The sequence below is a fragment of the Oncorhynchus kisutch genome, linkage group LG3 (assembly GCF_002021735.2).
Source record: "Oncorhynchus kisutch isolate 150728-3 linkage group LG3, Okis_V2, whole genome shotgun sequence".
In the NCBI taxonomy this organism is placed as follows: Eukaryota; Metazoa; Chordata; class Actinopteri; order Salmoniformes; family Salmonidae; genus Oncorhynchus; species Oncorhynchus kisutch.
Window position 1 is genome coordinate 9,499,345 of NC_034176.2, and position 15,654 is coordinate 9,514,998.

General features: G+C 47.4%; 1 protein-coding gene across 11 annotated transcripts in view; it reads left to right on the forward strand.

Moving 5' to 3' along the window:
* pdlim5a (PDZ and LIM domain 5a) overlaps positions 1–15,654 on the forward strand; it is a 160,473-nt gene that overhangs the window by 112,671 nt on the left and 32,148 nt on the right. For 5 of the 11 annotated variants that reach the window (XM_031817097.1, XM_031817096.1, XM_020467326.2 and 2 more), the window contains 3 exons: positions 9,391–9,540; positions 14,035–14,325; positions 15,181–15,327. The exons of 2 other annotated variants lie outside the window; for them this stretch is intronic. In XM_031817097.1, the coding sequence (XP_031672957.1) occupies positions 9,391–9,540; positions 14,035–14,325; positions 15,181–15,327 (588 nt within the window). The remainder of the gene's footprint in view (positions 1–9,390; positions 9,541–14,034; positions 14,326–15,180; positions 15,328–15,654) is intronic. 4 more of the 11 variants (XM_020467332.2, XM_031817100.1, XM_031817128.1 and 1 more) reach the window with 4 other exon arrangements.

Sequence of the window (15,654 nt, forward strand, 5' to 3'; positions counted from 1 at the left end):
TACCCCCTGTATATAGCCTCCACATTGACTCTGTACCGGTACCCCCTGTATATAGCCTCCACATTGACTCTGTACGGTACCCCTGTATATAGCCTCCACATTGACTCTGTACCGGTACCCCTGTATATAGCCTCCACATTGACTCTGTACCGGTACCCCTGTATATAGCCTCCACATTGACTCTGTACCGGTACCCCCTGTATATAGCCTCCACATTGACTCTGTACCGGTACCCCTGTATATAGCCTCCACATTGACTCTGTACCGGTACCCCTGTATATAGCCTCCACATGACTCTGTACCGGTACCCCCTGTATATAGCCTCCACATTGACTCTGTACCGGTACCCCCTGTATATAGCCTCCACATTGACTCTGTACCGGTACCCCTGTATATAGCCTCCACATTGACTCTGTACCGGTACCCCTGTATATAGCCTCCACATTGACTCTGTACCGGTACCCCCTGTATATAGCCTCCACATTGACTCTGTACGGTACCCCCTGTATATAGCCTCCACATTGACTCTGTACCGGTACCCCCTGTATATAGCCTCCACATTGACTCTGTACGGTACCCCTGTATATAGCCTCCACATTGACTCTGTACCGGTACCCCCTGTATATAGCCTCCACATTGACTCTGTACCGGTACCCCCTGTATATAGCCTCCACATTGACTCTGTACCGGTACCCCCTGTATATAGCCTCCACATTGACTCTGTACCGGTACCCCTGTATATAGCCTCCACATTGACTCTGTACGGTACCCCTGTATATAGCCTCCACATTGACTCTGTACCGGTACCCCCTGTATATAGCCTCCACATTGACTCTGTACCGGTACCCCCTGTATATAGCCTCCACATTGACTCTGTACCGGTACCCCCTGTATATAGCCTCCACATTGACTCTGTACCGGTACCCCCTGTATATAGCCTCCACATTGACTCTGTACCGGTACCCCCTGTATATAGCCTCCACATGACTCTGTACCGGTACCCCCTGTATATAGCCTCCACATTGACTCTGTACCGGTACCCCCTGTATATAGCCTCCACATTGACTCTGTACCGGTACCCCCTGTATATAGCCTCCACATTGACTCTGTACCGGTACCCCTGTATATAGCCTCCACATTGACTCTGTACCGGTACCCCTGTATATAGCCTCCACATTGACTCTGTACCGGTACCCCTGTATATACTCCACATTGACTCTGTACCGGTACCCCCTGTATATAGCCTCCACATTGACTCTGTACCGGTACCCCTGTATATAGCCTCCACATTGACTCTGTACCGGTACCCCCTGTATATAGCCTCCACATTGACTCTGTACCGGTACCCCCTGTATATAGCCTCCACATTGACTCTGTACCGGTACCCCCTGTATATAGCCTCCACATTGACTCTGTACCGGTACCCCCCCTGTATATAGCCTCCACATTGACTCTGTACCGGTACCCCTGTATATAGCCTCCACATTGACTCTGTACCGGTACCCCTGTATATAGCCTCCACATTGACTCTGTACCGGTAACCCCTGTATATAGCCTCCACATTGACTCTGTACCGGTACCCCCTGTATATAGCCTCCACATTGACTCTGTACCGGTACCCTGTGTATATAGCCTCCACATTGACTCTGTACCGGTAACCCCTGTATATAGCCTCCACATTGACTCTGTACCGGTACCCCCTGTATATAGCCTCCACATTGACTCTGTACGGTACCCCCTGTATATAGCCTCCACATTGACTCTGTACCGGTACCCCCTGTATATAGCCTCCACATGACTCTGTACGGTACCCCCTGTATATAGCCTCCACATTGACTCTGTACCGGTACCCCTGTATATAGCCTCCACATTGACTCTGTACCGGTACCCCTGTATATAGCCTCCACATTGACTCTGTACCGGTACCCCCTGTATATAGCCTCCACATTGACTCTGTACCGGTACCCCTGTATATAGCCTCCACATTGACTCTGTACCGGTACCCCTGTATATAGCCTCCACATTGACTCTGTACCGGTACCCCCTGTATATAGCCTCCACATTGACTCTGTACCGGTACCCCCTGTATATAGCCTCCACATTGACTCTGTACCGGTACCCCCTGTATATAGCCTCCACATTGACTCTGTACCGGTACCCCCTGTATATAGCCTCCACATTGACTCTGTACCGGTACCCCCCTGTATATAGCCTCCACATTGACTCTGTACCGGTACCCCCTGTATATAGCCTCCACATTGACTCTGTACCGGTACCCCCTGTATATAGCCTCCACATTGACTCTGTACCGGTAACCCCCTGTATATAGCCTCCACATTGACTCTGTACCGGTAACCCCTGTATATAGCCTCCACATTGACTCTGTACCGGTACCCCCTGTATATAGCCTCCACATTGACTCTGTACCGGTACCCCCTGTATATAGCCTCCACATTGACTTGTTACCGGTAAACCCCTGTATAGCCTCCACATTGACTCTGTACCGGTACCCCCCTGTATATAGCCTCCACATTGACTCTGTACCGGTACCCCCTGTATATAGCTCCACATTGACTCTGTACGGGTACCCCCTGTATATAGCCTCCACATTGACTCTGTACGTGGGTAGTACTGTATTGTATATAGCCTCTCACATTGACTCTGTACCGGTACCCCCTGTATATAGCCTCCACATTGACTCTGTACCGGTAACCCCTGTATATAGCCTCCACATTGACTCTGTACGGTACCCCCTGTATATAGCCTCCACATTGACTCTGTACCGGTACCCCTGTATATAGCCTCCACATTGACTCTGTACCGGTACCCCCTGTATATAGCCTCCACATTGACTCTGTACGGTACCCCCTGTATATAGCCTCCACATTGACTCTGTACGGTACCCCCCTGTATATAGCCTCCACATTGACTCTGTACCGGTACCCCTTATAATAGTCTCCACTCCACATGACTCTGTACTGTACCCCCGTATATAGCCTCCACATTGACTCTGTACCGGTACCCCCTGTGTATAGTCTCCACATTGACTCTGTACCTGGTACCCCTGTATATAGCCTCCACATGGACTCTGTACCGGTACCCCCCTGTGTATATAGTATCCACATTGACTCTGTACCTGTAACCCCTGTATATAGTCTCCACAATGACTCTGTACCGGTAACCCCTGTATATAGCCTCCACATGACTCTGTACCGGTACCCCCTGTATATAGCCTCCACATTGACTCTGTACCTGACCCCCTGTATATAGCCTCCACATTGACTCTGTACCTGTACCCCTGTATATAGCCTCCACATTGACTCGTACGGTAACCCCCTGTATATATAGCCTCACATTGACTCTGTACCGGTACCCCTGTATTAGCCTCCACATTGACTCGTACCGGTAACCCCTGTATATAGCCTCCACATTGACTCTGTACTGGTACCCCCTGTATATAGCCCCACATTGACTCTGTACCGGTACCCCATGTATTATAGCCTCCACACTTGACTCTGTACGGTAACCCCTGTATATAGCCTCCACATTGACTCTGTACGGTACCACCCTGTATATAGCCTCCACATTGACTCTGTACCAGTACCCCCTGTATATAGCCTCCACATGACTCTGTACCGGTAACCCCCTGTATATAGTACCTCCACATTGAATCTGTACCGGTACCCCCTGTATATAGCCTCCACATTGACTCTACCACACCCCCCAAGGAACGGTACCCTCCCTGTATATAGCCTCCACATTGACTCTGTACCGGTACCCCCCCTGTATATAGTCTCCACATTGACTCTGTACCTGTACCCCCTGTATATAGCCCTCCACATTGACTCTGTACCGGTAACCCCCTGTATATAGTCCTCCACATTGACTCTGTACCTGTACCCCCTGTATATAGCCTCCACATTGACTCGTACCGGTACCCCCCCCCCCGTCCCCTGTATAGTCTCCACATTGACTCTGTACCTGTACCCCCTGTATATAGCCTCCACATTGACTCTGTACCGGTAACCCCCTGTATATAGCCTCCACATTGACTCTGTACCGGTACCCCCCTGTATATAGTCTCCACATTGACTCTGTACCTGTACCCCCTGTATATAGCCTCCACATTGACTCTGTACCTGTACCCCCTGTATATAGCCTCCACATTGACTCTGTACCGGTAACCCCTGTATATAGCCTCCACATTGACTCTGTACCGGTACCCCCCCCTGTATATAGCCTCCACATTGACTCTGTACGGTAACCCCCTGTATATAGCCTCCACATTGACTCTGTACCGTAACCCCCTGTATATAGCCTCCACATTGTGACTCTGTACCGGTAACCCCCTGTATATAGCCTCCACATTGACTCTGTACCGGTACCCCCCTGTATATAGCCTCCACATTGACTCTGTACCGGGACCCCCTGTATATAGCCTCCACATTGACTCTGTACCGGTACCCCCCTATATAAGCCTCCACATTGACTCTGTACCGGTACCCCCCACCACTGTATATAGCCTCCACATTGACTCTGTACCGTAACCCCCTGTATATAGCCTCCACATTGACTCTGTACCGGTACCCCCACTTATATAGTCCTCCACATTGACTCTGTACCTGTACCCCCTGTATATAGCCTCCACATTGACTCTATACCGGTAACCCCTGTATATAGTCCTCCACATTGACTCTGTACCTGTACCCCCTGTATATAGCCTCCACATTGACTCTGTACCGGTACCCCCTGTATATGCCTCCACATTGACTCTGTACCTGTACCCCCTGTATATAGCCTCCACATTGACTCTGTACCGTAACCCCTGTATATAGCCTCCACATTGACTCTGTACCGGTACCCCCCCCCCCCCTGTATATAGTCTCCACATTGACTCTGTACCTGTACCCCCTGTATATAGCCTCCACATTGACTCTGTACTGTACCCCCTGTATATAGCCTCCACATTGACTCTGTACCGGTAACCCCCTGTATATAGCCTCCACATTGACTCTGTACCGTAACCCCCCTGTATATAGCCTCCACATTGACTCTGTACTGGTACCCCCGCCCCGCCCTGTATATAGCCTCCACATTGACTCTGTACCGGTACCCCCCTGTATATAGCCTCCACATTGACTCTGTACCGGTACCCCCCCTGTATATAGCCTCCACATTGACTCTGTACCGTACCCCCCCCCTGTATATAGCCTCCACATTGACTCTGTACGGTACCCCCCAGCCCCCCCTGTATATAGCCTCCACATTGACTCTGTACCGGTAACCCCCTGTATATAGCCTCCACATTGACTCTGTACCGGTACCCCCTGTATATAGCCTCCACATTGACTCTGTACCGGTACCCCCCCTGTATATAGCCTCCACATTGACTCTGTACCGGTAACCCCCTGTATATAGCCTCCACATTGACTCTGTACCGGTACCCCCTGTTATAATACCCCCCATTGACTCCTGTCCACCACCCCCCCCTGTATATAGCCTCCCCATCCACATTGACTCTGACCGTACCGGTACCCCCCCCTTATATAGCCTCCACATTGACTCTGTACCGGTACCGTACCCCCTGTATATAGCCTCCACATTGACTCTGTACCGGTACCCCCCCCCTGTATATAGCCTCCACATTGACTCTTACCGGAACCCCCTGTATATAGCCTCCACATTGACTCGTGTACCGGTACCCCCCTATATATAGTCTCCACATTGACTTCTGTACCTGTACCCCCTGTATATAAGCCCTCCACATTGGATCTGTACCGGTAAACCCCATGTTATGGTCTCCACATTGACTCTGTACCTTACCCCCTGGTATATAGCCTCCACATTGACTTTGGTACCGGTTACCCCCTTGGTATATAGTATCCACAGTGACTCTGTACCTGTACCCCCTTGTATATAGTCTCCCACAATGACTCTGGTACCGGTAACCCCCTGTATATAGCCCTCACATTGACTCTGTACCGGTACCCCCCTTTTTATATAGTCTCCACATTGACTCTGTACCTGTACCCCCCTGCCTATATAGCCTCCACATTGACTCGTGTACCTGTAACCCCCTGTATATAGCCTCCACATTGGACTCTGTACCGGTAACCCCCTGTATCATAGCCTCCACATTGACTCTGTACCGGTAACCCCCCTGTATATAGCCTCCACATTGACTCTGTACTGGTAACCCCCCTGTATATAGCCTCCACATTGACTCTGTACTGGTACCCCCCTGTATATAGCCTCCACATTGACTCTGTACCGGTACCCCCCTGTATATAGCCTCCACATTGACTCTGTACCGGTAACCCCCTGTATATAGCCTCCACATTGACTCTGTACCGGTACCCCCTGTATATAGCCTCCACATTGACTCTGTACCAGTACCCCCCTGTATATAGCCTCCACATTGACTCTGTACCGGTAAACCCCCTGTATATAGCCTCCACATTGACTCTGTACCGGTACCCCCCTGTATATAGCCTCCACATTGACTCTGTAACCGGTAACCCCCTGTATATAGCCTCCACATTGACTCTGTACCGGTAACCCCCTGTATATAGCCTCCACATTGACTCTGTACCGGTACCCCCCTGTATATAGCCTCCACATTGACTCTGTACCGGTAACCCCCCTGTATATAGCCTCCACATTGACTCTGTACCGGTAACCCCCTGTATATAGCCTCCACATTGACTCTGTACCGGTATCCCCTGTATATAGCCTCCACATTGACTCTGTACCGGTACCCCCCTGTATATAGCCTCCACATTGACTCTGTACCGGTATCCCCCTGTATATAGCCTCCACATTGACTCTGTACCGGTAACCCCCTGTATATAGCCTCCACATTGACTCTGTACTGGTACCCCCGTGTATATAGCCTCCACATTGACTCTATACCGGTACCCCCCCTGTATATAGCCTCCACATTGACTCTGTACCGGTATCCCCCTGTATATAGCCTCCACATTGACTCTGTACCGGTAACCTGTATATAGCCTCCACATTGACTCTATACCGGTACCCCCTGTATATAGCCTCCACATTGACTCTGTACCGGTAACCCCCTGTATATAGCCTCCACATTGACTCTATACCGGTACCCCCCTGTATATAGCCTCCACATTGACTCTATACCGGTAGAGAGTCACGTGGGTATAACCAATGAGGAGATGACACCTGGGTATCTGCTTCTATAAACCAATGAGGAGATGGGAGAGGCAGGACTTGCCCCGTGTTCAGTGTCCCAAATAGAACTGACTTCTATTTTAGCGCTTGGCAACACAGACGCTCGTTCGCACGAGCAGTGAGGGTGCAATAATGGAATAACTTGTGTTTACATTTATTTTGCAACGCGAGCGATGTGGTCAGCATGTAAGGATCCTGAACACGTTCTACAGCTGCACCTGTAAAGGCTCTCATATCGCTCATCGTTCTCTTTCACAGTGCTGTTCTCTTTCACAGTGCTGTTCTCTTTCACAGTGCTGTTCTCTTTCACAGTGTTGTTCTCTTTCACAGTGCTGTTCTCTTTCACAGTGCTGTTCTCTTTCACAGTGTTGTTCTCTTTCACAGTGCTGTTCTCTTTCACAGTGTTGTTCTCTTTCACAGTGTTGTTCTCTTTCACAGTGCTGTTCTCTTTCACAGTGCTGTTCTCTTTCACAGTGTTGTTCTCTTTCACAGTGCTGTTCTCTTTCGCAGTGCTGTTCTCTTTCACAGTGCTGTTCTCTTTCACAGTGCTGTTCTCTTTCACAGTGTTGTTCTCTTTCACAGTGTTGTTCTCTTTCACAGTGTTGTTCTCTTTCACGGTTTATTCTGCAGACATACACACAACACAATGTGTACACTTCAGAGCAAACTGCAAATCTGTCATGAAATCTGAGTGACATGAAATAAAAAATAAATGTAGACTTCACAAGGTGATGAACCTCATTAGCAAGGAAAGTACAGGACAGATGCTAGCTAGCCTTTAGCATTCAGCAACGTGCTAACTTTGTAAATGTCCATCAAATTTGTAAATACAGGACACAACTCTGTAACACTATCACATAACATGTCAACATCGATAGTGATTATAAAACAATATCGTTTTCAGCCTTGAACATACATCAGATATCTTTTGAAAAGGGAAAACACTTGGTGTAGCATGGAGCACGATACATAACCTCCATCAAAGTTGAACAACTCTTTGGATGGATGCTGCGTGATCATGCGCATGGAGATGCAGTTGCACCAATAATACAGCAGGTGTCGCCACAACTGTTCATACATATACATAACCTGGCTGCTTCATTATGACAAAACTCACACAACTAGGGATATCTATTTCAACCCTGTTGCACACCATTGAGAGCTTCTTGACTGGCTGCATTACCGCTTGGTACGGAAACTGCAATGCAAGTCGCTACAGGGGGTAGTGCATACCCCCCAGTAGATCACTGGGGTCGAGCTCCCATCCAGGACCTCTATACCAGGCGGTGTCAGAGGAAGGCCCAAAAGATTGTCAAAGACTCCAGCCACCCCAGTCATAGACTGTTCCCTCTGCTAGCGCATGACAAGCGGTACCAGTGCACCAAGTCTGGAACCAACAGGACCCTGAACAACCTCTACCCCCAAGCCATGACTGCTAAACAAGACTACTAAATAGATAATAAAATGGCCACCCGGACTACCTGCAATGACCCTTTTTCAACTCTCCGGCACTGACTCTATGCACACACACTGGACTAACACACTTACACTGACCCCAACACACACTGGACTAACACACTTACACTGACCCCCCAACACACACATAGACATACACACACACTGGACTAACACACTTACACTGACACCCCCAACACACACATAGACATACACACACACTGGACTAACACACTTACACTGACACCCCAACACACACATAGACATACACACACACAGCATACGTCCACAGACACACACATAACATGCGCGCACATGTACACTGATGCCACACACACACTTTCTCAGCTCAGTTACAGCTCAGTCTATCATCTATCCTGTTGCCAAGTCACTACCCCTACCTACAGTACATGATTCCATATGTGTTATTTCATAGTGTTGATGTCTGCGCTATTATTCTACAATGTAGGAAATAGTCAAAATAATGAAAACCTTTGAATGAGTAGGTGTGTCCAAACTTTTGACTGGTACTGTATGTATATTTTTGTATCTTTATGTTGGAAAAATACCCATAATTAAGCATTTCACTGTTAGTCTACACCTGTTGTTTACAAAACATGTGACAAATAACATTTGATTTGATGATTATATATATATTTATGCAATGGTGAAGCACAAACGTTATGATCAGGGCGTGTGGCTCTATCATGTTCCACAACTTTTTCATTCCTCTAGCAGTTCCCTTTTGACACCACTAGAGGGCGATGGTGATCTAGGAGAGATTCAAGCCATTGGGTCGGATTGGGAAGCTAGTGATGTCCATCACAGTGACGACTCCTCTGCTACAGACCAAATACATACGGCTCCTCTCTCACCTATTCACAGGTACAACAAAGCAAACAAATGATTGTGAAATTGATAATAAAAAGCCCTGAGTCAGCAAACAACGTTCATTATTTTCCTCCCATTGGAAGGTTGGCCAGGTGAGGTCAGAACATGAGAAACATGTGATTGGTTTAGCCTTGGTCCAGGGCTTTAGTGAAACTTTCTCAATTAACATTTATGCAGGGCGTTAGTAGAGGAATATACGTTAAGGCCTTGGACCACAGCTCTAGAAAACACTAGGGTTAAAGTATCAGCCCCTTGTAACAAAATGACAGTTTAAAACCGGTGTCTACCCCGGGTAAACACTGCAGAGACACAATGCGTCTCAGATTAATAGTGAGTGCTGATCTAGGATCGGTTTGGCTTTTTAGATAATAATGCAGAGACATAATGCACCTCAGATTAGTAGTGAGTGCTGATCTAGGATCAGTTTGGCCTTTTAGATAATAATGAAGGACCTCAGCCACCCGAGCCACTGCCTCTTCACGTCGCTATCATCTAGAAGGAAGAGACCGTACAGGTGCATCAAAGCTGGGACAGAGACTGACAAACAGCTTCTATCTCCAGGCCATCAGACTGTTAAACAGTCACCACTAGCCAGCCTCCGCCCAGTACCCTGCCCTGAACCTTAGTCACTGTTACTAGCCTCCACCAGTACCCTGCCTTGAACCTTAGTAACTGTTACTAGCCTTCCCCAGTACCCTGCCTTGAACCTTAGTCACTGTTACTAGCCTCCCCCCAGTACCCTGCCCTGAACCTTAGTCACTGTTACTAGCCTCCTTCCAGTACCCTGCCCTGAACCTTAGTCACTGTTACTAGCCTCCACCAGTACCCTGCCTTGAACCTTAGTCACTGTTACTAGCCTTCCCCAGTACCCTGCCTTGAACCTTAGTCACTGTTACTAGCCTCCCCCCAGTACCCTGCCCTGAACCTTAGTCACTGTTACTAGCCTCCCCAGTACCCTGCCCTGAACCTTAGTCACTGTTACTAGCTTTCCCCAGTACCCTGCCCTGAACCTTAGTGACTGTAACTAGCCTCCCCCAGTACCCTGCCCTGAACTATAGTCACTGTTTCTAGCTGGCTACCACCCAGTACTCTACCCTGCACCTTAGAGACTGCTGCCCTATGTACATAGAGTCATTGAACACTGGTCACTTCTATAATGTTTACATACTGTTTTACCCACTTTAGATGTATATACTGTATTCTAGTCATGGCTTATCCAATATAACTACTGCTGTACACATCTTTTCTACAAGGTGTCGAAAGCGTTCCACAGGGATGCTGGCCCATATTGACTCCAATTCTACCCATGGTTGTGTCAAGTTGGCTGGATGTTGTGAAAAACCCAGCAGCATTGCAGTTCTTGACACTCAACTGGCATGTCTGGCACCAACTACCATACCCCGTTCAAAGGCACTTAAATATTTTGTCTTCAAATCAAATACATTTTTTTATGGTCGCATATACAGTGGGGAGAACAAGTATTTGATAGACTGCCGATTTTGCAGGTTTTCCTACTTACAAAGCATGTAGAGGTCTGTAATTTTTATCATAGGTACACTTCAACTGTGAGAGACAGAATCTAAAACAAAAATCCAGAAAATCACATTGTATGATTTTTAAGTAATTAATTAGCATTTTATCGCATGACATAAGTATTTGATACATCAGAAAAGCAGAACTTAATATTTGGTACAGAAACCTCTGTTTGCAATTACAGAGATCATACGTTTCCTGTAGTTCTTGACCAGGTTTGCACACACTGCAGCATGGATTTTGGCCCACTCCTCCATACAGACCTTCTCCAGATCCTTCAGGTTTCGGGGCTGTCGCTGGGCAATAAAGACTTTCAGCTCCCTCCAAAGATTTTCTATTGGGTTCAGGTCTGGAGACTAGCTAGGCCACTCCAGGACCTTGAGATGCTTCTTACGGAGCCACTCCTTAGTTGCCCTGGCTGTGTGTTTCGTGTCGTTGTCATGCTGGAAGACTCAACCACGACCCATCTTCAATGCTCTTACTGAGTGAAGGAGGTTGTTGGCCAAGATCTTGCGATACATGGCCCCATCCATCCTCCCCTCAATACGGTGCAGTCTTCCTGTCCCCTTTGCAGAAATGTTTCCACCTCCATGCTTCACAGTTGGGATGGTGTTCTTGGTTGTACTCATCCTTCTTCTTCCTCCAAACACGGCGAGTGGAGTTTAGTCCAAAAAGCTCTATTTTTGTCTCATCAGACCACATGACCTTCTCTCATTCCTCTGGATCATCCAGATGGTCATTGGCAAACTTCAAACGGGCCTGGACATGCGCTGCCTTGAGCAGGGGGACCTTGCGTGCGCTGCAGGATTTTAATCCATGACGGCGTAGTGTGTTACTAATGGTTTTCTCTGAGACTGTGGTCCCAGCTCTCTTCAGGTCATTGACCAGGTCCTGCCGTGTAGTTCTGGGCTGATTCCTCACCTTCCTCATGAGGAAGGGACTGCGAGACTAGTCGAGGGAAAGATGAACGGAACAAAGTAAAGCGAGATCCTTTGTCGAAAACCTGCTCCAGAGCACTCAGGACCTCAGACTGGGTCAAAGGTTCAACTTCCAACAGGACAACAACCCTAACACACAGCCAAGACAACGCAGGAGTGCCTTTGGGACTTGAACCCGATCGAACATCGCTGGAGAAACCTGAAAATAACTGTGCAGCAACGTTCCCCATCCAACCTGACAAAGCTTGAGATGATCTGCAGAGAAGAATAGAAGAAACTCCACAAATAGAGGTGTGCCAAGCTTGTAGAGTCATACCCAAGAAGACTCAAGGCTGTAATCGCTGCCAAATGTGGTTCAACAAAGTAATGTAACAAAATGTGGAAAAAGTCAAGGGGTCTGAACTCTTTCTGAATCACTGTATGTAGCAGATGTCATTGCGAAGTTGATTAGGAGCCAAGAACAGGGTGTCCAGGTCTATCAGCACCATCTTGTCAATCATCCGCTGAATGGCACACATAGACAATCCATGTCTCAAGGCTTAAAAATCCTTCTTTAATAAATCTTCTTCAGGATTGGTGGGTCCCCTGCGGGACGTTGAGCTAACGTAGGCTAATGCGATTAGCATGAGATTGTACGTAACAAGAACATTTCCCAGGACATAGACATATCTGATATTAGCAGAAAGATAAAATTCTTGTTCATCTAACTGCACTGTCCAATTTATAATAGCTATTACAGTGAAATAATACCATTCTATTGTTTGAGGAGAGTGCACAGTTTTGAACATGAAAAGTTATTAAGAAACCAATTAGGCACATTTAGGCAGTCTAGATACACATTTTTGAACATAAAGAAAATGGTTCATTGGATCAGTCTAAAACTTTGCACATACAGTGCTGCCATCTAGTGGCCAAAATCTAAATTGCACCTGGGCTGGAGTAATACATGATGACCTTTCTCTTGCATTTCAAAGATGATGGTACAAAAAAATACAAAAGAACTGTTGGTTTTGTCTTTGTATTATCTTTTACCAGATCTATTGTGTTATATTCTCCTACATTCCTTTCACATTTCCACACATTTCAAAGTGTTTCCTTTCAAATGGTACCAAGAATATGCATATCCTTGCTTCAGGGCCTGAGTTACAGGCAGTTAGAATTGGGTATGTCATTTTAGGCAAAAATTGAAAAATCGGGTCCTCCCCTTCATCAACATTGATTGAAGTGGATTTAACAGGTGACATTAATAAGGGATCATATGGAAAGAGCAGGTGTTCCTAATGTTTTGTACAGTAGTTGAACCTATATTTATACTCCGGACTCTGACATTGCTCGTTCTGATATTCTTATTTTTTATTTTTTTTTACTGTTTGGATTGTGTGTGTATTGTTCTGTATCGCTAGGTATTATTACTGTTGAAGCTAGAAACATAAGCATTTCACTGCACCTGCGATAACATCTGCAACCCTGTGTATCTGACCAATAAACATTGATTTGATTTGAATAAGATCGGATGGGGAGACCTAATCCTAGATCAGCACCAATACACTGATTCTAGATCAGCCCTGCTATACTGGTCCTAGATCAGGACTGCTACACTGATCCTAGATCAGCACTGCTACACTTATCCTAGATCAGCCCTTCTACTCTAATCCTAGATCAGCATTGCTACTCTGATCCTAGATCAGCCCTTCTACCCTAATCCTAGATCAGCACTTCTACTCTAATCCTAGATCAGGACTGCTACACTGATCCTAGATCAGCACCGCTACACTGATCCTAGATCAGCACCGCTACACTGATCCTAGATCAGCCCTCCTACTCTAAGACTCTTGATACACACAGTGATGGCCTTTCCAATGATATGAGCACACACTCCAGAGGATCTTCTCATTATGTGCCAACAGTATAAATGCACTTGTTTCTCTGGGCAAGTGGCTCCATATACAGTAGGAAAGAAACCCTTCATTGACAGTATGCTTATCCATCCATCCTCTTATCTCTGTGTCCCTCCCAGCTCCTCTCCAGTACAGCCACTGACACATCTTTCTCCTGTGTCTGCAGTACAGCCACTACTCTCCCCAAAGCCAGTGAGGTACGGGAATCATACCAATCTACTCTATCCCAATGTCCTTATCAGTGTAAAGTCTGCTGCCCCCTTTCCTCTGTTCTATGGGTGCAGGCGAGAGCTCCTGTTGAACCCACTGGAGTTCCTCCCTCGAGGTGGTCCCTGCCCACCGGCCCTCACCCCTAGTGCACCGACTCTGGCTATACGGTCCCATTCTACTGTTATTGGTTTACAGGCCAGGTAAAGCTCAGTGCTGTGTGTGCGTGTGTGTGTGCATGCGAGCAAGCGTGTAAAGGTTGCTAACCTGAGGTTTAGTGATCATAGTAGATGCATTCCATTTAGGATGTATTCTTGATTGATTTTAGTCATTGTAAATGTGGATCTGCATTCATCACTGAAATCATCAGTCCTAGCTGTTCCCTTCACCCTGTCGGTCATACCTTCTTATGCCCTCCTCCTGTCCCCCTGTCTTCCTGTCTTCCTGTCTTATACTGTCCTGTCCTGTCCTCTGCTCTCCTGTCCTGTCCACTCCACTTCTGTCCTCTCCTCTCCTGTCCTCTCCTCTTCTGTCCTGTCCTCTGCTCTCCTGTCCTGTCCGCTCCACTTCTGTCCTCTCCTCTCCTGTCCTCTCCTCTTCTGTCCTGTCCTCTGCTCTCCTGTCCTGTCCACTCCACTTCTGTCCTCTCCTCTCCTGTCCTCTCCTCTTCTGTCCTGTCTTACCGTATTATGTCTTCCTGTCCTGTCCTCTCCTCTTCTGTCCTCTCCTGTCCTTTCTTGTCTTATTATGTCTTCCTGTCCTGTCCTCTCCTCTTCTGTCCTCTCCTTTCCTGTCTTTACTTATTATGTCTTCCTGTCCTGTCCTCTCCTCTTCTCTCCTGTCCTGTCTTGTCTTATTATGTCTTCCTGTCCTCTTCTCTCCTCTTTTATCCTCTTCTGTCCTCCCCTCTCCCTCTTCTGTCCTCTCCTCTTCTGTCCTCCCCTCTCCCTCTTCTGTCCTCTCCTCTTCTGTCCTGTCCTCTCCTGTCCTTTCCTCTCCTGTCCTCTCCTGTCCTGTCCTGTCAACCCCTTGTGTTTCCATGACTACCTCGTTAAAAGAACCCCACACAGGTCACCTGAGGGGACGGTCTCTCAGTCCCTATTGGATGCCTTGCTCATTACGCCTATCACCACCCTCCCGCCCCTCCGCTTGAGGAAGAAGAAGCGTCGGAGTGTTAGTGCCTTACACCTGCCCAACAACAAGAGGTAGAGGGTGACATCATCGTGTGATGTAATGTATGGCGATCACTCACTCTACCTTGTAGACTGAATACCTGTTGACATGAACCATTAACGATGACTGATTACTTATGTCACAATTTCCCCATGACGGCATGTTATAGCGTGGGTCACTAACTAACAACCGTATCTAACAAAACAAAAACATAACGAAAGGCAGATAGAGAGAACGCTGTTCTTTCCCTCGATTCCATATCCACCTTGTTAGATCTGAAGAGAACGAATAGATATTAGCAATATGGTGGAAATTCTATCCAGCCTTTAAGAAGAGGTGTAGTCAAGTTCAAATTAAAG